At 44.1% G+C, this 18535-nt stretch overlaps 1 protein-coding gene across 7 annotated transcripts in view; it reads right to left on the bottom strand.

Annotated features, from left to right (window-relative positions):
- The window catches only part of PARP6 (poly(ADP-ribose) polymerase family member 6), a 28261-nt gene that overhangs the window by 6609 nt on the left and 3117 nt on the right, over positions 1–18535 (bottom strand). For 2 of the 7 annotated variants that reach the window (XM_036095187.2, XM_078079132.1), the window contains exons 3-20: positions 17927–18124; positions 17217–17294; positions 16367–16461; positions 15882–15942; positions 15549–15639; positions 15049–15115; positions 11906–12055; positions 10293–10503; positions 9744–9797; positions 7412–7507; positions 6712–6804; positions 5960–6085; positions 4441–4506; positions 3466–3533; positions 2135–2183; positions 1776–1888; positions 959–1031; positions 171–240 (exon numbers count right to left, since the gene is read on the bottom strand). In XM_036095187.2, coding sequence (XP_035951080.1) covers positions 171–240; positions 959–1031; positions 1776–1888; positions 2135–2183; positions 3466–3533; positions 4441–4506; positions 5960–6085; positions 6712–6804; positions 7412–7507; positions 9744–9797; positions 10293–10503; positions 11906–12055; positions 15049–15115; positions 15549–15639; positions 15882–15942; positions 16367–16461; positions 17217–17294; positions 17927–17929 — 1564 coding nt within the window. In that variant the 5' untranslated portion in view covers positions 17930–18124. The other 5 variants (XM_036095188.2, XM_036095189.2, XM_036095190.2 and 2 more) reach the window with 5 other exon arrangements.

The following is an 18535-nucleotide window of genomic DNA, read 5'->3' as shown; positions in this document are numbered from 1 at the left end:
TAAATTTCTAATAAGAGGAGGCAGAGAGACAGACTATGTATCTATGACTGGGGAGAGAGCTGACAAAGACCAAGTATCCATGATGAACGAGGAGGAGACAGCATAGATTATGTATTTACAAAATGAATGCGACGTAAATACAGTCAAGGTGGCCAGAGAGTATTTCTTACCTGAGTATCCAAAGGAAATACTGGAGATGGGGCTCAGGTAGATGCCTTTGCCATAGGCTGCTCCATGCAGCTTGCAGGGAAACACCAGGATGAGCAATATGAGCCTGGGCCCTCCCATGGCTGTATATTAGGCAGCCACAAGGCTTATCCAGCCCTCTGTCCCTCCAATTACCTTCTCACTCATTCAGATAACACTAGGAACCTACTCTTGAAAAGCTGATTGGCTGAAAAGTGGGTGCAGATTAACCCCTTTGTCCTACTAGATATTGATGTCTTTGAAAGTGAGGAGTGGCAGAACCACTGAGTCAGTCCCTCAGAATCCATACTCCTGTCCCCAGGCCTTGGCACATATGCAGATTCCAAAAAAGGAACTATAGAACAGGTAGCCAAGAGGAGGGACAATACGCATTCCTTGGAGGCTCACAGGGCAAAGAAACAAGTCTTTCATATCAATTCTCTGAATTGACTGAATGAACAGTCACATAAATTAAAAAGCTTTGTCTAACAGGTTAATTCATCACAGTGGCTGCAGTTAGCAATTCATATTCCTGCCTATTACTACAATCCCGTTCCCGAAACCACCAAAAAATACAGCCTGGGGTCAATGATACAACAGCCACATTCATTCTATACAAACAATTTCAACCTCTTTCCTAGGGAAGCCCCACAACAGGCTAGATTTGAGGATGCTCAGGCAAAAACAGCTGAGTACTCTAGAGCAGCCTTCCCCAAAACTGAGTGGGGCAGGGAAGGGGGGTGGAGAGAAAGGGAAAGGGGCACAGCCTCACCTGCAATTTGGTGTAGGATGCATTGACCAGCCCATTGCGCAGGATCGAATGCCAGTTCTCAATGTGGGACCCACTGTAAGGCAGGGTAGAAGACATGTGTCCTCACAGTATGAGGTTCCCAGAAGCACTTCTAAGACTGCCACTCCCACCCATCCTCACCCACACAGGACATGATGATAGACACAGATACACCTAGTGATGGACATGCACATGGATACAGTCACGGGCATGCAAGATATGTGCGTGTGGCTAACCCTCCATCTTAATTTCCAGTCCCATCCTTTTTTCTGTGCTTCAGGTAGTCCCATCCTGAATCCCCAAATGCTGGTTCAGCATTTTGTCTATTTTCCTGATATTTCAAGTTAAGTAGATGCACCTCACACTCAACAAATTATCACTGATCCCAAATACGGCTGCCAGTCCTGATTTGACATCTATTTTAAGAAAAGGGCACCACTACGCCCTTCTTAATCTCTCTCTCACTTTCTCTCCCCTCCCACAGTTCAGCATAAATCACTGATTTCCTTCCAAGTAGCTTTCAGATCTATCTCCTCTGATCTATTCCTTCAACCACATCTTTTTATATGTAAATGTCATTTTTCTTCAACTACAACATAAGTAGCTTGAGAGTAAAGACCATATCGTATGTATCTTTTTACCTTCTACAGCACCTACCATAATAATAATAAATATTTGACTGATCAGTTAGTGGACATAGGTAACACACACTCATTTACCTCAAGTGAAGTTGCCTTCCCATCCCCCTAAATTATTTGTTGTCCTCCCCACCCCCACCCCCAGTCCCCACCCTCCTCACTGGAAGGCAAAGGTGCTGCCATAGAGCTTCTTGGCGGTCCGGAACCGAGCCTCCTTGGCAGGAGGGCTGCTCAGCAGGAGGAACTGGTGTGAGGTGTGCATGAACTTCAGCTGCTGCCCAGGGTGGGGGTCGGGTCAGGAAAACAGAGCAGAAATGGAGATCAGGGAGGGAAGGGTTGGGAACAGGGAGCAAATCAGGCTTGCACTGACCCCAAATAAAGAGATTATGCTTAGGTCCAAAGACTATTGTTGATGGACAGAGCCAATGAAACAAGTCTAGGACCAATGTGGTTAGCTGGTTTGGAGCCCCTCCCTGCCCCTCACCAGAAATTTAAAGAGTTTAGAAGAATAGTCACTTACCCTGCTGAGAGGTAGTTTGACAATGTGTGACCTGTTGCTAGAGATGATCCTAGCATAAAACAGAAAAAAAAGGAATGGAAAGAATGAATGTTTGGCCAGACCATCCAGAACAAAGCAGCAGCCTTGCTGAACCCCTGGGAGAACAAGCAAGGATTCCAGGGCTGTCTGCCTTGTGTGAAATGTTCAAATCACTATCTGGGTACTCCTGGGGTGGTAATGCTCGTGTAGAAAAATGTAAAAGGGAAGCTACCGACCAGAGACCAGCTAGTTACTGGGTAAACAATGGATGAAAGACAGGGATGAAAGGGAGACTGCTACATCTAGGAAGAGAAAAGGATAATACAAAAGGAAGAGTACATAAGATCAGCTACAAAAAAAAAAAAAAATCAGAAAGCAGGGATCTGTATTAGCAGGGTGACAACTTATACTTGGGATTTAGAGACATACAACTGGGGCTCAAGAGCCATCCCATCTGAGCTCAGAGGAAGCCTTCAGGGCTCCTGAGGATGCGGAGGAATGGAAAGAAAGTTACTGTTTGGGCTGGAGAAAGAAACAGAAGAAACTACAACAATCTTCCTGAGGATTCAAGGACAGATTGGGCTGTGTGTAGGCTGAACTCAGAGCACAGGAGAGAACAAAGGCATAAAACAGTGAGGGCTCAGCAAGGCAATGTTATCTCATGTAGCGGATACAGTTTGGTTCTTTGGGCTTCACCCATTTACTTGTGATGCCATCCTGGATAGTCTATGCCTGATCACTCCTCATGCTATGTGGGAGCATGCTGCATTGAGAAAGTACTGATGTCAAAAGCTGACTAGGAAAAGAGGGGAAAGCTATGTCAGGAAAACAACAGAAATCAAGATCAGGGAAGGAGGGCAGGAGGCGGAGGGCAGTAGAAATGTTCAGGATCTTTGTTAGAAAGGAATAATAATACTGCCTCAAGGCTCTGGACAGTGTACAACAACAGGCAAGGCCTTGAGACGGGGAAAGGGAGTAGAAGAGGGAGACAGACTTCTCTGGATGCACAGAAAACTGAGCTGTAACAGTACTAATGCTTACATACAGAGGATACTTAAAAACCTATTGGGAAACAACACCTAAAGAGAACCCGAAACATGATGTCAGAATTTGTGAGTTCTTAGTAGGCTCTGAGTTCTTTTCAGGGCAAGTGTATCAATAAAACCCCAAGAAAAAGCAGCCAGAACATCTCTAACCTCAGGGACGATGCTAAAACTGCCTCTAAAAGAAGGTGTAGGTTCCATGTCTAATATACACCCTCACACCTCCCTTCCAATCCTCGAAGGATGAACCATTCTATCCATACTACTTACCACTGTAAGAGAGGATGGGCCAAGGGATCCAGCTTGTCCATCTGCTTCTTGATTTCTAGATATGAGCCCTGTAAGACAGAGGCCATAAAGTTACCTCCCAGGAGAGGTGGGGCCCTCCCACTTACAACAGACTGACTATCAGGGCCCAGGGCAAGGTAGGCACCGAAGGCCACAGAGAGGCAAGCGGAGATGGGGTTCCCACCCTCAATGAGCCCAGTCAGATTGAGAAAACTCATAAATAAATATGAAAATGACTGAAAATGCTTACAAAACAACATGCAGGTGGGTCTCCCTCATTTTATGCAATTCCTACAACCCTAAAAAGTTGACTTTAAATCAAAAATAAATAAAATCAATGTCCCAAAAAGATCAGGCTAAGGAATCCTGTGGTAAAACTTTACATAAAGCAGAGTCCTTCTGACAAATCATCCCTCCTAGGTATATCTTATGTGTTAATCTGAACTGTGATATATAGGATTTGCTGAGAAGAGGCCCACCTGTAAATGTGAGTACAAATGAATGTCTATTCATGCAGAGATTGCAGACGAGGGGTGGGGAAGTCTGGTGAGGGGCAGCCTTGAGTCAAAGGATGGTCACTGCTCCATGTGGCTGCCCCACCCCTAGAAGGACAGAAGATGTAGGCCCCTGGGGCTAGTTCCTTAAGTCCAAGCCCCCTCCTCACCCTCCCAACCCTGGGCAAAAGTCTTTCCCTCACTTCTCTAATTCCCTAAGAATTATGGGGAAAACATTAAATATGAACAACTTGTGAAGGAATTGGCAGCAAAGGTAAAGGTTGAGAGAAACATCAGGAGTGAGAAAGAGGAATAACAGAGAACAAGGATTGGGAAGGCTGAAGAGGGAAGACTAAAGAAAATACAGTGAGGAATCTGAGTAGCATTTCTAAATCTTCACTCCATTCCCATGGATTCCAAGCACAACAGGGCACTTAAGCAGGACAGGCAGAGGGCAGAATACCTGGGTCATCTCCCGGATGGACATCACACTATCCAGAGCTTTCTGAAGTCGCTCATAATTCTTCTTCTGTGGGGAATCAATAGGAAGAGAAGACCCAGATGAAGAAAAGTAGAGGAGAGTAAGATGTAATGAAAAGGGAGGGCCAGATGTACAAAAGAAGTCTAGGCCCCAGGGAAATAGCATATCATGGAAAGAACACAGATTGAATGTCAGACAGTTCTGGAATCACCTGCTAGTTCTCTTTTACCAGCTAGAAGTAATAGGGGAAGTTACTTAACCTCTTAGAACCTCGTATCCCTGTATGTTAATGAAGATAAAAATTCCCACTACACTCTCAGAGATGTTCTGAGGACTAAATAACATATGTAAAGAACCTATATAGTGCCTGATATATAGCAAGAAGGGTAATAGTGAGGCACTCTGCTGGGTACTTGTGATGGTTAATTTTTTTTTTAAAGATTTTATTTATTTGACAGAGAGGGAACACAAGCAGGGAGAGGGAGAAGCAGGCTTCCCGCTGAGCAGGGAGCCCAACTTGGGGCTCGATCCCAGGACCCTGGGATCATGACCTGAGCCAAAGGCAGACACTTAACGACTGAGCCACCCAGGCGCCCCTTGTGATGGTTAATTTTGTCAGTGGTTAATCAAGTTGATCTGACTGGGTCATGGAGTGCCCGAACATTTTGTCATGCATTACTCTTGGTGTGTCTGTGAGGGTGTTTCTAGATGAGATTAACCTTGGAATCAGCAGACTAAGTAAAGCAGATTGCCTGCCCTCATTTGGATGGGCCTCACACAATCAGTTGAAGGTCTGAGGAGAACAAAAAGGCCAAGGAAGAGGGAACTCTCCCTGCCTGACTGCTGAAGCTAGGACACTCACTGGTCTTTTCCTACCTTTGGACTGGAATTGAAAAATCTGCTCTTTTTGGATCTCAAGACTGCCAGCTTTTGGATTGGAATTTACACCACTGGCTCTCCTGGGTCTCCAGCTTGCCAACTGCAGATCCTGGGACTTCTCAGCCTTCGTAACTGCACGAGCCACTTCCTTCTAATAAGTCTTTTTCTATATATATCTCCTATTGGTTCTATTTCTCCGGAGAACCCTAATACAGTACTTTACATATATTATCTCTCATTTTTATAACAACCTGCAAGATAGGTATTATCCCCTTTTTACAGATAAGGAAATCAAGGTTCAGAAAGGTTAAACAACTTTTCTTACACCATTCAGCCACGGAAGAGTAGAACCAACCTCAAATGGAATCCAAGTCTGTCTGGTTCCAAAGTCGATATTCTTCACTAGTAAAACCCAATAATGTTAATTCTTCTCTCCTCCTTCTAACAAACTCAGTTAAAACAGCTAAAGCTTGGGGTTTAAGAGTTCCCAACAACCAAGTGTTCCATTCCTTCTGTCCTGCATTCCAAGCTATTATATATACTAGAACGACAGCCCACAGACTCCCACTATCTCTTACCATTTCTATTCCTTAGCCCTGACTTTCTTCCCAAGCAACGATACCTTGGGGTTAAAGGCCAGAGTCTTGGGATCAGTGGGGTCCACCACAGACGGATAAGGCTCAAAGATGATGCTCTTTCTAGGGGACTCCAAAGCTGCCCTACACATGGCCACCAACAGATCCACCACCTTAGGAGAAAAGAGAGAAAGAGGGCAGAAGCTAAAGGATCTCCCAGAGCTGGGAGTCACATAGTATCCAGCATAGGTCCACCTTTTGGAGGCTCTCAGCACTTCTCTCTGCTGTTCTTTTTTAAAAGCAAATATGCTTATGGTTTCATTAGAAAATACAGGCTGTTTATAAAAATTCAAGTAACATTGAATTAAAAAGTGACTAAAGAAAAGATAAAAATCGTCCCCCACCCCCAAACAAATCTCACACATCACAGGTACTACTAAGTCTGATGTCTATCCTTTCAGATTATTCTTCCTATGGAACTAGTTATTTTATTAAATAGGCAACTGAAAAAAAAACTACACTACACTTACTGTTGCATTATCTTTTTTATATATAATGTTCTACCCATAAGTAATAGCTGTATAGTATTTCCACTGTAAGGACATGCCATGGTATCTTTAACAGAACCCCAGAGATGGAATTGTATCCATGTTTTTTTTTTCACTATTACAAACAAGAGTATCTTGAACATCCTTACACATGTAAGCATTTCTGGAGGTTAAATTGCAAGGAGTGAAATTGCTAGGTTGCCTGGCCTTTCTTGATGCCAGTTCCCCAGCAGCTTTTCCCTCTCCCATACCTCTGCTCCAGTGGCGACCTCCTCTGCAGCTCCGGACATGACTCCCAGAGTGTAAAAGGAGAAAACACACAGCTCACGAGTACAGACGGCTGGCTGGATGGACATATTAAACAGACAGTAGTGGCACAGGGTGTGCAGTAAGAAGGTGTTATAGAGAGGACAAATCTGACCTCAGACAACTCTAAAATGAGGTAGGAATTTGGGGCCCTCTACATCATAAGAAAACTATAAATTAGTCTTAATTAAAACGCCTTATGTATAAGTTTGAGAGATAATGCTATCTTCTCTATGAAGCCTTCCATGACTTCCCTAGGTAGTTAGAGGTTCTCTGTTGTGAGTTTCCACAACACTGCTCGTGTCTCCTCTCCATACTTACAGTGCAGTGTCTGTCCACCTACCTAGACTTGGGAGTCCTTGAGAACACCATCATATGCAATCATCTTGATCAATACCTGATCCCTATTTTTAAATATTGGGTGGGGGTTATAACTTCAAAAATGTTCATATATCCTCATCTTTCCAAACAGGACTGCTGAGATTTGTTTTCTGAGAAAAACAATTATTTCTAGAGTCTCAGGGAGTATGGACAGAATTCTACCTTTACCATAGACCTAGGAAGAAAGGAAGAAAGGCGAGATGAGGAGTGAAGGCGCCTTGGCTAAGGGTCCAAGGGAAGAGGGTCACAAATTAGGGCATATACCTTGAGCATGGACCCATTCTGGAAGACATGCTGCTCATCACACACCACACAGTACTCATTCAACGTTGGAATCCTCTGTTCTGCATACTTCATGATCTGAGGAGAGAAGAGATTGTATCAAGTCCTTTGGAAGTACAGGCACAGGTAAGGGAAATTATTTAAGCTTCTTTCCAGCTACTCTCCCTACTCCCAGCCCTGTGCCTAAGGCAGAATCTATTCCTGGGCCCTGCGCTTAGTTAAACTGATGGCCCAACTCTAGAGCTGCAACTATATATTACAGTAAACACAGGAACAGCCATGGCAGAAGACCTGAGTTAAAATCCTACCCCCCTCTACCACTTAATAACATATATAACTTTGGGCAAATCAGTTAACCTGAGCCTTGTTTCTTCATTTATAAAGTGGGTATTATTAACCCCACAGAGGAATGGAAATTAATGAGATAATTTCATGAAAGTATTTTTTCTTTAAAGATTTTATTTATCTGACAGAGAGACAGTGAAAGAGGGAATACAAGCAGGGGGAGTGGGAGAGGGAGAAGCAGGCTTCCCGTGGAGCGGGGAGCCTGATGCGGGGCTCGATCCCAGGACCCTGGGATCATGACCTGAGCCAAAGGCAGACGCTTAATGGCTGAGCCACCCAGGTGCCCCTTCATGGTAGTATTTTATAAACATTAACAGGTACTACCCAAACTATTAACCTTAGTTGTGGTAATTACAGATCGTCCCTCTGAGATAGGTGAATATTCAGTCCATGATTACATGGTAGGAGGCCTGAGAAGCCATTTCAACTACCCAGAACAATCAGCCTGTCCACTGGTCAAAAGCATAGATACAATTCTGTTGGGAAGAGAGCACAAATCCAGAGCCATTTGGCAATACCCTAAAAAAAATTTGTTTTAAGTTAACATATAGTGTTTTATTAGTTTCAGGGGTAGAATTTAGTGATTTATCAGTTGCATATAACAGCCAGTGCTCATTACTAAAGAATTTTTTAAAACGCCCTGTCTAGGGGCACCTGGCTGGCTCAGTCAGTGGACCACACAACTTTCAATCTCGGAGTCATGAGCTCAAGCCCCACACTGGGTGTAGAGCTTACTTAAAAACAAAAACAAAACCTAAAAAAAAACAATAACAAAATAAAACCACACTCTGTCTTTTTTTTTTTTTTTTTAAGATTTTATTTATTTATGTGACAGAGAGAGACACAGTGAGAGAGGGAACACAAGCAGGGGGAGTGTGAAAGGGAGAAGCAGGCCTCCCGCAGAGCAGGGAGCCCGATGCGGGGCTCGATCCCAGGACCCTGGGATCATGACCTGAGCTGAAGGCAGACGCCCAACAACTGAGCCACTCAGGCGCCCCAAACCACACTCTGTCTTACCATGACTCTTTCTATCAGGTACCAGGTTTTGTATGAATCAAGTTGTTCCCATTTCACATATTTTTGGGCTGGTAAAGGGACATGCAAGGGCTTTTATTCACTCAGATGTACTGAATGCCCACTATGTACCCGGTTTGGTGAATGGTCTCCTTGATTATGCAATAACATAAAAGATTGTCTTCTCAAACCCTCAACACCAACAAGGGAGATGTGGCATGTATACAAATTAATTACAACTCAAAGTATATGGTATGTGACACACAGGTGCCATACAAAACAACAAGCATCTTAATGATGTAATGTATGGGGATTAACATAACAATAAAAAAATTAAAAAAAACAAAAAAAACAAAAAACAACAAGCATCTTAAGAGTTCAATGAGAGAAGAGACCACTTCCACCTAGTATGATTGGAGTAATGGAGAAGAATTTTATGATACATGTAGCATTGAGCCTTGACTGCAAAAGGCAGATATGGGGAGGAAGGCCAGTGGAGGGAATGATGGGAACAAAGATAATAGAGATGCAAAAATCAAAGAAAGCATGTCCAGGGAATAAAGAGATATGAAAAAGAAATAACCCAGTAGTAGCTGAGCAGTGAAAGCGGTATAGGGAAAACTGAAGACCACTTGAGTGAGGATGTTGAGGATCATAAGGAAATCAGTGTCAATCCCTCTCATATCTTGACACCAATGCACTTAAAATTTGTCATGCATCATTTGGCACTTGATCAGACATGATCTGTTAGCGTCTTCCCAATAATGCCATAAGCTTCTTGAGGATGGAAACTATGCCTTCTTTTCTCCTATCCACACAATGCTTAGTACAGTTCTAAGAGCAGAGCAACTCAGGAAATATCTGTTAACTGACTGAGGAGCTGGGAGATGTTAGGGGATCAGATGAGTCAGGTAACAGGGGAAAGGCTTAGGAATGAAGCTTTGAACTCAATTACCTGGACAAGGAATCCATATTCCAGAGTGGGGATGTTCTTGCAGTGACCACTGACCTGATGAGAGTAGAAAGAGAGACATCATGAGCCTCCTATGAAGCTGGTGCCTAGAAAGACCTCACACTCATCACCTAGGATTCTCCAGAAATAGCTATGCCCTACCTCCAATTAGCCTAAATAATCCCAAACCTGGAGAGAAGACCTTTAGACATTTTTGCCAAAGGTTCCTACCTTCTTCAAGGTAGGTGGATAGGTTAATACAGCAGCTGATGACCAAGTCCTAACCACAACCTAATAAAATCACACATGACATCTTGGGATGCCCAAGCTCAGACTCCCTGCTTCATGGCCTACTATCAGAGAAGCTTGCCAGACAGTTATGTTTTCAGCTATTAAAAAATGTGCTCCATTCTACCCATTCATGGTACATGTCCAAGTTTGATTTAGGATGCCTGAAAAACCATACTCCCACCTCATGTTGAGAAGCTATACTCCCACATTTCCATTCCCACCCTCCTGACACCCAAGTCAAACCCTCCCCAGCCCATGTACCAAAGGAGAGGTCCGTGCTGGGGGAGGGAGGCCCACGTGCTGGGGGCACAGGAGACCTGCCTGGGGACTGGGAGGGTAGCCAAACACCTCCACTTTGGGGTTCTTCATGGTGCAGGAGATGGAACGGTTCATGAGGCGCCCAACTCGAAGCTCTGGTACACCCAGTTTGCCTTTCAGCATGGAGTCCTGTATGATAGGGAAACTGGGAGATCTGGAGAGAGAGCAAAGAGAAGTGATGAAACTGCGGATTCAGAATGAGCCCTAGAAGAACACTGGAGAGGGGCGCCTGGGTGGCTCAGTCGTTAAGCGTCTGCCTTCGGCTCAGGTCATGATCCCAGGGTCCTGGGATCGAGCCCTATATCGGGCTCCCTGCTCCACGGGAAGCCTGCTTCTCCCTCTCCCACTCCCCCTGCTGGTGTTCCCTCTCTCACTGTGTCTCTCTCTGTCAAATAAATAAATAAAAACCTTTAATTAAAAAAAAAAAAAAACACTGGAGGTAAGTGTGTCCTAGGCCAGGATGGGTGAAGTGACTTAAGCCAAAGAAGAACTACTACCTGAGGAAAGTTCCATTGGATCTTAAACACTTTTAAAACAAGTAGATCACAAACCTGAATTGATTCTTATGTCATTATTTGTGTGTTCTTCAGATTGGAACATGGAGAACAGGCAGAGGCAAAGTCTCAGTCAATCTCTATGGCATCTAGGCCAGGTATGGAATGATCCCTTGGACAGGATGTTTCATTTACTCTGTGTGTGTGTGTGTGTGTGTGTGTGTGTGTGTGTGTGTGTGTGTGGTGTTTATATACATATGATTACGTGCTAAATACTGTACTAAGCAAGAAGCAGTTGCAACCCAAATACTCTGTGTGTGTGTGTGTGTGTGTGTGTGTGTGTGTGTGTGTGTGTGGTGTTTATATACATATGATTACGTGCTAAATACTGTACTAAGCAAGAAGCAGTTGCAACCCAAATACTCTGTGTGTGTGTGTGTGTGTGTGTGTGTGTGTGTGTGTGTGTGTGGTGTTTATATACATATGATTACGTGCTAAATACTGTACTAAGCAAGAAGCAGTTGCAACCCAAAGAGCCTAATGTCTGTCTGTCAATAACAGTGCCTGGGAAGCTACAAATCTGGGTTTATATTAGCCTTTGGGCAAGTCAGAGGCCCCAGGGGGACAAAATGTAGGCCTGGGGACAGAGAACGAGACAATATTTATTTCTAAAACTTAGATAATAAATCAGTACACCCTCTCATGAGAACAAGGAGTTGATGATTATTCTCAGATTCTGCCTTCTTAGGAGAGGGAGTAATAGATGAGGTTCAAAGAAAGAAAAGATGGAAAAAATTAGCATACAATTCTTCAAATACATACCATGAGCTAGGTATTGTGTTTTACATAAAGGACAAGGTATGAATACTGGTGTCAGAAGTACAAGGATAAAGACACCAAGGGGACAGGACCGTGTGGGTGGTGTTAATAGTTAAAGGTGCAGAATTTAGAGGACCTTGGGAGAGGGCAAAATAGATAACTTTAGGTAATCAAGAAAGTGGGGTGGAAGCTCAGACAAGACCACGGTCATTAGAGATGATCTGCTCCTAGGGGAGCACTTACTTGGGGATGGGTGAGAAGATGCTGAGGCCAGCTCGGAACTTCTTGATGGTACCACTTGCCTTGAACCAACTGTGCCTCTTTTCCTGCTGGGTCTTCAAGAAATCGTTGCTGAGATGTTTCCATTGTTGGGAAGTGAACATACCCAGGATCCTAAGGAATCAAAGAACAGGCTTACAAAAACTCAGGCAGGGGAATAGGTCAAGGAATAGAACTATGAAAAGCAATTAACCTAAAATTCAGACCCAGGGGCTGTAAAGCTAGTTGTGGTGGGGAAGTGTGTCTGAAGACCCCCTGATAATGACCTTAGCACATGGAAATGTACTGTCCTAAAGTACCTCTTTACCTTAGGGGTAAATATCCACTCCCATTACCTGGTCTAATGGACCAGAACAATTCTGAGATGATTTGCCTTTAATGGAAGATCTCAAAGGTGAGCCTTCAATGGCCATGAACCTGGGAATATACTGCCAAGAATGACTATACTGACAGTGGAACAGAAGTAGTGGGATGGAATTGAGTACCACCCTCTACTTTGTAAATAGTGAAGGAGTAGGGACATGAGGGGTACTGACACTGCTAGGCAAAAAATTATATCCCCAAACTTATGGCTTCCAACTTGAGCTGGGCCCTCAGCTAGTCCTGTCAATTCTTTCACTTGTCTTTGATCAGTCCTCTCTGGCATTACTCTAAGCTATTATTCTAAATCCTTACCGCCTTCTCTAAGCTTTTAACTTCACCTACAGCTGATAGCCTCTTCCTTCTTAACAGAGAAAATCGAAGCCATCAGTTACCAGCTCCCTTAATTTTCCAACCCTACTACAAAATCTATTTCCATTTCCACTCTACCTTGATTCCTCCATTCTCTGGAGACAAGGTGACCCTTCTATTAATTCCCCTATTTGTTCTCTAGATCTCAGCCCCTTCTTGTCTCTTTAGGGACCTTGATCCATCAATCATCCCCCTTTCCTGTCAGTTCCTTTCCCAAAGTCTACAAAAAGTTTCGGTTTCATCTGCGTTGGTGGTATAGTGGTGAGCATAGCTGCCTTCCAAAAAGTTTCAGTTTCTGCACCTCAGTCTAGTTACATCTCCTTCTTCCCCTCCTATCCTCATCCAAGTATCTCAGTCCACACTTACTGTTTCTACTTCATTGCTAACCACTCACTGTAGTCCAGTTTCTACCTTCACCACTCCACTATGGTTGCTCTTACCTTGATGCTAAATCCAACAAAAACTCTTAAGTTCTCCTCTTACTTATCCTTTATCCTTTCTGGCATTTTGCCCTCCTTGTAGAAACTCTCCCCCTTGCCTTCTGTGACACCATTCGCTTCCTATTCTTAACTTCTTTGACCTACCTTCAGTGTTCTTTTTCTGCCCACCCTGCTGCTTTTCTTGGGTATTTTGTCTGAATGTCAAAGGGTGTTTTGCCCTTGATCCTATTTTCTTTTTATCATGTTTTCCCTTAGCAATCTCATACTCTACACTGGTTGTAATCTCCACCCATTCAGTGAATATATTTTCAACCCTAACTTCTGTGACATATCTAACTATGTACTGAGTGCCTCCACCTGAATATCCCAAGGTTTTTTTGTTTTTGTTTTTGTTTTTTAAGTAGGCTCCATCCCCAGCATGGAGCCCAATGTGGGGCTTAAACTCACCACCCTGAGATCAAGACCTGTGCCAAGATTGGACACTTAACTGACTGAGCCACCCAGGCAACACCCCCCCCAAGGTTATCTTTAAACAACATGTTTAAAATGGAACTAATTATCTATCCTTATCCCATAAACTTGCTCTTCTTCTTACATCCCTATTTAATTTGCTGTTTTATAATTTACCCACCTAGGCTGGAAACCTAAGCGTAATTTTCCACTATTCCTTGGTTTTTATGACCACATACAACATATCCAAATCAGTCTTCAAGTCTTACTGATTTTATACTCCACAAATCTCTCTAGTCCATCTTTCATCTCTATTCTCACCCACATTAACACTTTGGCTCAGGCCCTCATCATCTCATGTCTGGACTTCTACAAATGCCTCCTACTAAACTAGTTCTGGTCTCTTGTCTCACCCCCTCCTACCTAGTTTACACAGCACTACCAGAATCATTTCTCTAAAACGAAGTCTGACCACGTCCTTTCTTTGCTTAAAACCCTTCAATGCTCCCGCTGCCTACAAGATAAAAGCCCAAGATCCTCTCTGATTTGGACCCCTTCCTACTTCTCTGGCTTCAGTTCCTACCACTCTCCCCCTGTATTTTACTAGCAATATTTAACTACTTGAGCTTCCTACACACAGGCTGCTTCACCTGACTGTGTCCTTGCAAATGTTATTCACTCTCAGAGTCTGTCTGCATGGGCAACTCTTATCCATCCTTGAAAACATGAATCATCTCCCTTTCATTCATTCACTCATAGCCCTCCACCCACCACCAGACTGAGTCACCCCTTCCTCTATATTCTCTTTTTTTTAAGGTTTTTTTTTTTTAATTTTTATTTATTTGACAGAGAGAGAGCACAAGCAGGGGGAGCGGCAGGCAGAGGGAGAACCAGACTCCCCACTGAGCAAGGAGCCCGATGCGGGACTCGATCCCAGGACCCTGGGATCATGACCTGAGCCGAAGGCAGACGCTTCACCAACTGAGCCACCCAGGTGTCCCTCTCTATAGTCTTTTTAAACCTTACATGTTCACTTGTATTAGAACATGTATCCACTGGACTCTATATTCACTGAGGGTAGAATCTATCTAATTCATTTATTTCTCTTTGTACACCAAATATTAGCAAGACGCTCAACACATTCCATAAACTAAAACTGTCTGAGCTCCTAAAGCCCCACTCTGAGAAAATCACAGAGAAAATACGAAGAGCATGACCCTAATTCTAGGGTTGTACCTATCCTTAAATGGTAAGTACTAATAAGCCCCACCTCACCTCCAGGAAGTCTCAAGGCCAGACACCCCAGAACCAGAGGGTCTCCCACCTAACCATAAATTTGGTTTTCCCAATTTATTTAGTCTTTCTTGGGCACATCTCAGAAAGATATTTTTGGGAGGAAACATTCCACCCAAAGGTCTGCCTGTCCATCCATATGTCCATCTCTTCCCCTCATATGTCCATAACCAGAAAGATCAAAGTTCTTACTTTTTCAACTGAAGACCCAGCCCAAACCCTTCCTTATTCGATGGCTGGAAAACCTCAATTGATGGTTCTGCAAAGAGAAGAAAAAGCTCCTAGTATGTGCATGTCTCTATTTTCCTGGGAGTCCAAAGCCCCGGTTCAGTGAAAGAGCTTCCTCAGATTCTAAGAGTACTCTAACCAATAGTGATGGAGAAGCAAGCATCTGAGGCAGAGGGCGGATTCTGGGAGGTTTCTGACCAATTCCAAATCACTTCAGCTTCTATGAGGAGGTCGAGGGGAACAGAAAGAATAAATAATATCTGGGGACCAGAGAAAACCATTTCATTAACCAAGAAGGCCTTCAGGGGATGGCTAGCAGGTGAGAGGAAATGAATGAAAAGCCCCTACCAATGGCCTGCAAATTATACCCAAATTATTCCTAGCTTTTCTCTGGCGCAGTTAACTTAGGACTTTGGATTAGACCACAACTGAAGCACCTACATGCCCAAAGTCACTGCCTTTACCTGGTCCATCGAGGTACTGGGAGAGAGAAAATCGCAGCCTCAACACAATAGGTTCTGTTCGGAGGACTTTCCAGGCTGTAGCGACTTCCTCCTAAAAGAGTAAGGGAAACAGGTTCCAGTTTAGCAACGGAGAGGAATGGACTTGGAAGTTTTCCCTATATGACACACACATGCACATGACAGTACACACCACTGTCTGCTGATGGTCTAGGAAAGACAGGGATGAAGAATATGTGCTCCAAATACAGCACTCAGGAACAAGACTCCTGGCCTACATGACAAAATCCACAAGTCCAGCTAGACATGTTGTTGGCAGGTACTAGCACCACTTACATCGAGGAAGCTGATGTTGATGTGGAGGTCAATGTCCACGTCATCGATAGTTCCATATTCTCTACAGAGATACAGGGGAGACTCATTAAGGGAGAAAGAAGGGAACAGAGACTGAGGTGGAGGGAAAACTGAGCCTGGGGCCATGGGAGAGGGAAGAGTGGAAGGTAGCTCTGTATCTAGACTTAGCTACAGCCTCAAGCCACTTACACGATCAGGACTTCCTCCAGGCCAGAAGCCCTTCTGACCTCGGAGGTCAAACTATCAGCTTAGAGGGATTCTAGAATGAGAGGAAACTTCTAAGAAAAGTGGCTATACTTCTTTCATCACTGCTCTCAGCTAAGCTTAAGTATTCTGAGCAACTCCCACTATCACTAAGCTCCTAATTTATCCAGGTCCACAGACCCCCTATCATGCCATAAGAAGAAAAAACCTCCAGCCTTCCACAGCTCAGAAAGAAGTGGCTTGCTCCTGAAGTGGAGTCCCACCTGATGGATACAGAGTTCTCACTGTAGATCTCCTTCACGGCTTCAATGTCTGCATCAAGCTGTGGGTGTCGATACAGGTCAGCTGCACAGCTCCCCTGAGTCAGCAGCGAAAACAGTGGGGAGGTTTGCGGGGAGGGGAAAGAGAGATGCAAAATAAAAAGAACATGAACAAACACCAGGAACAAGAAAATCAAACGGCAGTAGTACATATAAGCAAAAGGCAGCTTCTGTGAAGGGGCTCTTGATGGTGACCCTAGCCACCCACCATTGGCACACAAGTCTCCCACCATCTCCACTCTATGAACTTTCAGTGGACCAAATGCAGGCCTTGCTCAAGAAGTACACAGCCTGAAGTCTGCAGCTTTGCCTCTGACCCTGACCAGGGATACTTAGGTATCCCTTCCATGAGAACTCAGGACAGGCTGAAGAGCACAGAATTTAACTCAGATGGTTCTGTCTGAAGAGTCCAACATTCCTCCTCAGGATTGTGCCCTGGGTAGTGATAGTATGAAGCAATCACTGGCAGGGTAATCTTTTAAAAATTTGACAATAATGAATGAAATGACACCCACTAACTAGTGAAGGAAGAGTCAAAAACTAATTATTTCCAACCAAGAACACATGGGTAGCTTCCACATACAAAGAATGTAGTTTACTCTGAGAAAGGTATGAGTCCCAGGCAAGAGCAAGGGTATGAGATCAGCTCTTGTAAGACAATGCTCAGACCACACCAACACTGTATTGTATCCTCACCTTATCTCTGCTCCAGAATAATCTCTCACTACTTGTTGTATTCAGGGAAGCACACATTTAGACTATCCAATATGGGTTTTAGGGGCTGTAATCTCACCTGAACTCCATAGAGAAATTCCTCTGATTCATTATCTCCCTCCGAATCATCATCATTCCAGAACTGGCCTTTGATGTCCTAGTGATGAGAAATAAGGATACAACCTTTGTTGGATCCCTATCATCCCATGGAATGGAGTGGGGTGATAGGAAACAGATTCCCACAAAGAACGGGAGGCTCCTTGGGACAGAATAACTGAGGCCCTATTCCCTTTACTCCCTTCATCTCACCATTTGGGAACACCTGTCTCTTCCTGGATCTGGTCATATCCATGGCCTACCTCTGACTTCTGAGAGATGGAAGATAGGGAATTTTGGCCTTCTTGAGTGTAGGTATGATGATTGAGGCTCTGGCGGCCAGTGGGGGAGGGATGCAGACTTCAACATCAATGTTGATTCCTAGGCATATCTAGATCCTAGTGCAGGCTGGTCTCTTCTAGGATCATTACTGCAAAGCAGCTACACACATAGCTAAGCTCTCTTATCACTCCCTTTCTGTCCCTTATTTAACTCTCTCCTTCCTTCCCAAAAAAATCTACCTGTACACACCCAAGTAATACAGTCTCCATGCTCCTTCTTCCTTTAACTTCAGATAACCAACTCTACCTTTCAAAAGGGTGGAAGGGAAAATACCAGGAAAAGGTGAGGTTTGCACTTTGTCCCATCTATCCCCTGGATGATCAGTTGGAGAGATGGGTAGTCAGTTCTCACCATTGGGTCAGTGGGTCACACACACTCCCAGGTCAGTGCTAGGCAGCACCCCTCCATACCACCAGCTGAACACAGGCCAACGGGATGGGCATTTAGGAGGCCACAGAGGGAGACAAGGGAAGGGGTGAGGTCAGGGGCTGACTGGAGATCTGGTGGGGATGTCAGGCTCTGCTGTGGTGGTGGTAACAAGTCACTGTCCTGTGGAAAGTAGACAACAATTGGTTTCATCACCACTTAACAGCTAGATGGTATTTACACAAGCACACGTTTATGGATACACTTTTATTAGACATATTACAGACACTTGCACATAGAGACATACTTGCATGCATGTACACACACTTGTACACATAGTTCTTTAAAGATAATGAACTGTGAAAGCACTATACAAACATAAGACACTACTGTTCCATTTGAGCTCAGGAGTTGGATTAGAGCAAGTCCCTGCTTTAGATCATAATGCTGTATCAACCCCTGAAGGCAAAAGTGATGGTAGCAGGACCAGATGATATGCTACTTTGTCTAGTCAGTTCATTTAGGAACATTCTTCACAGTACCAACCCTCAACAGAATCAGATTCTTTTGGGAATCTTTACTCCTAGTTATTTA

The sequence above is a fragment of the Halichoerus grypus genome, chromosome 8 (assembly GCF_964656455.1).
Source record: "Halichoerus grypus chromosome 8, mHalGry1.hap1.1, whole genome shotgun sequence".
In the NCBI taxonomy this organism is placed as follows: Eukaryota; Metazoa; Chordata; class Mammalia; order Carnivora; family Phocidae; genus Halichoerus; species Halichoerus grypus.
The sequence above is the reverse complement of the archived record's forward strand: the minus strand, read 5'-3'. Positions and strand labels throughout refer to the sequence as shown.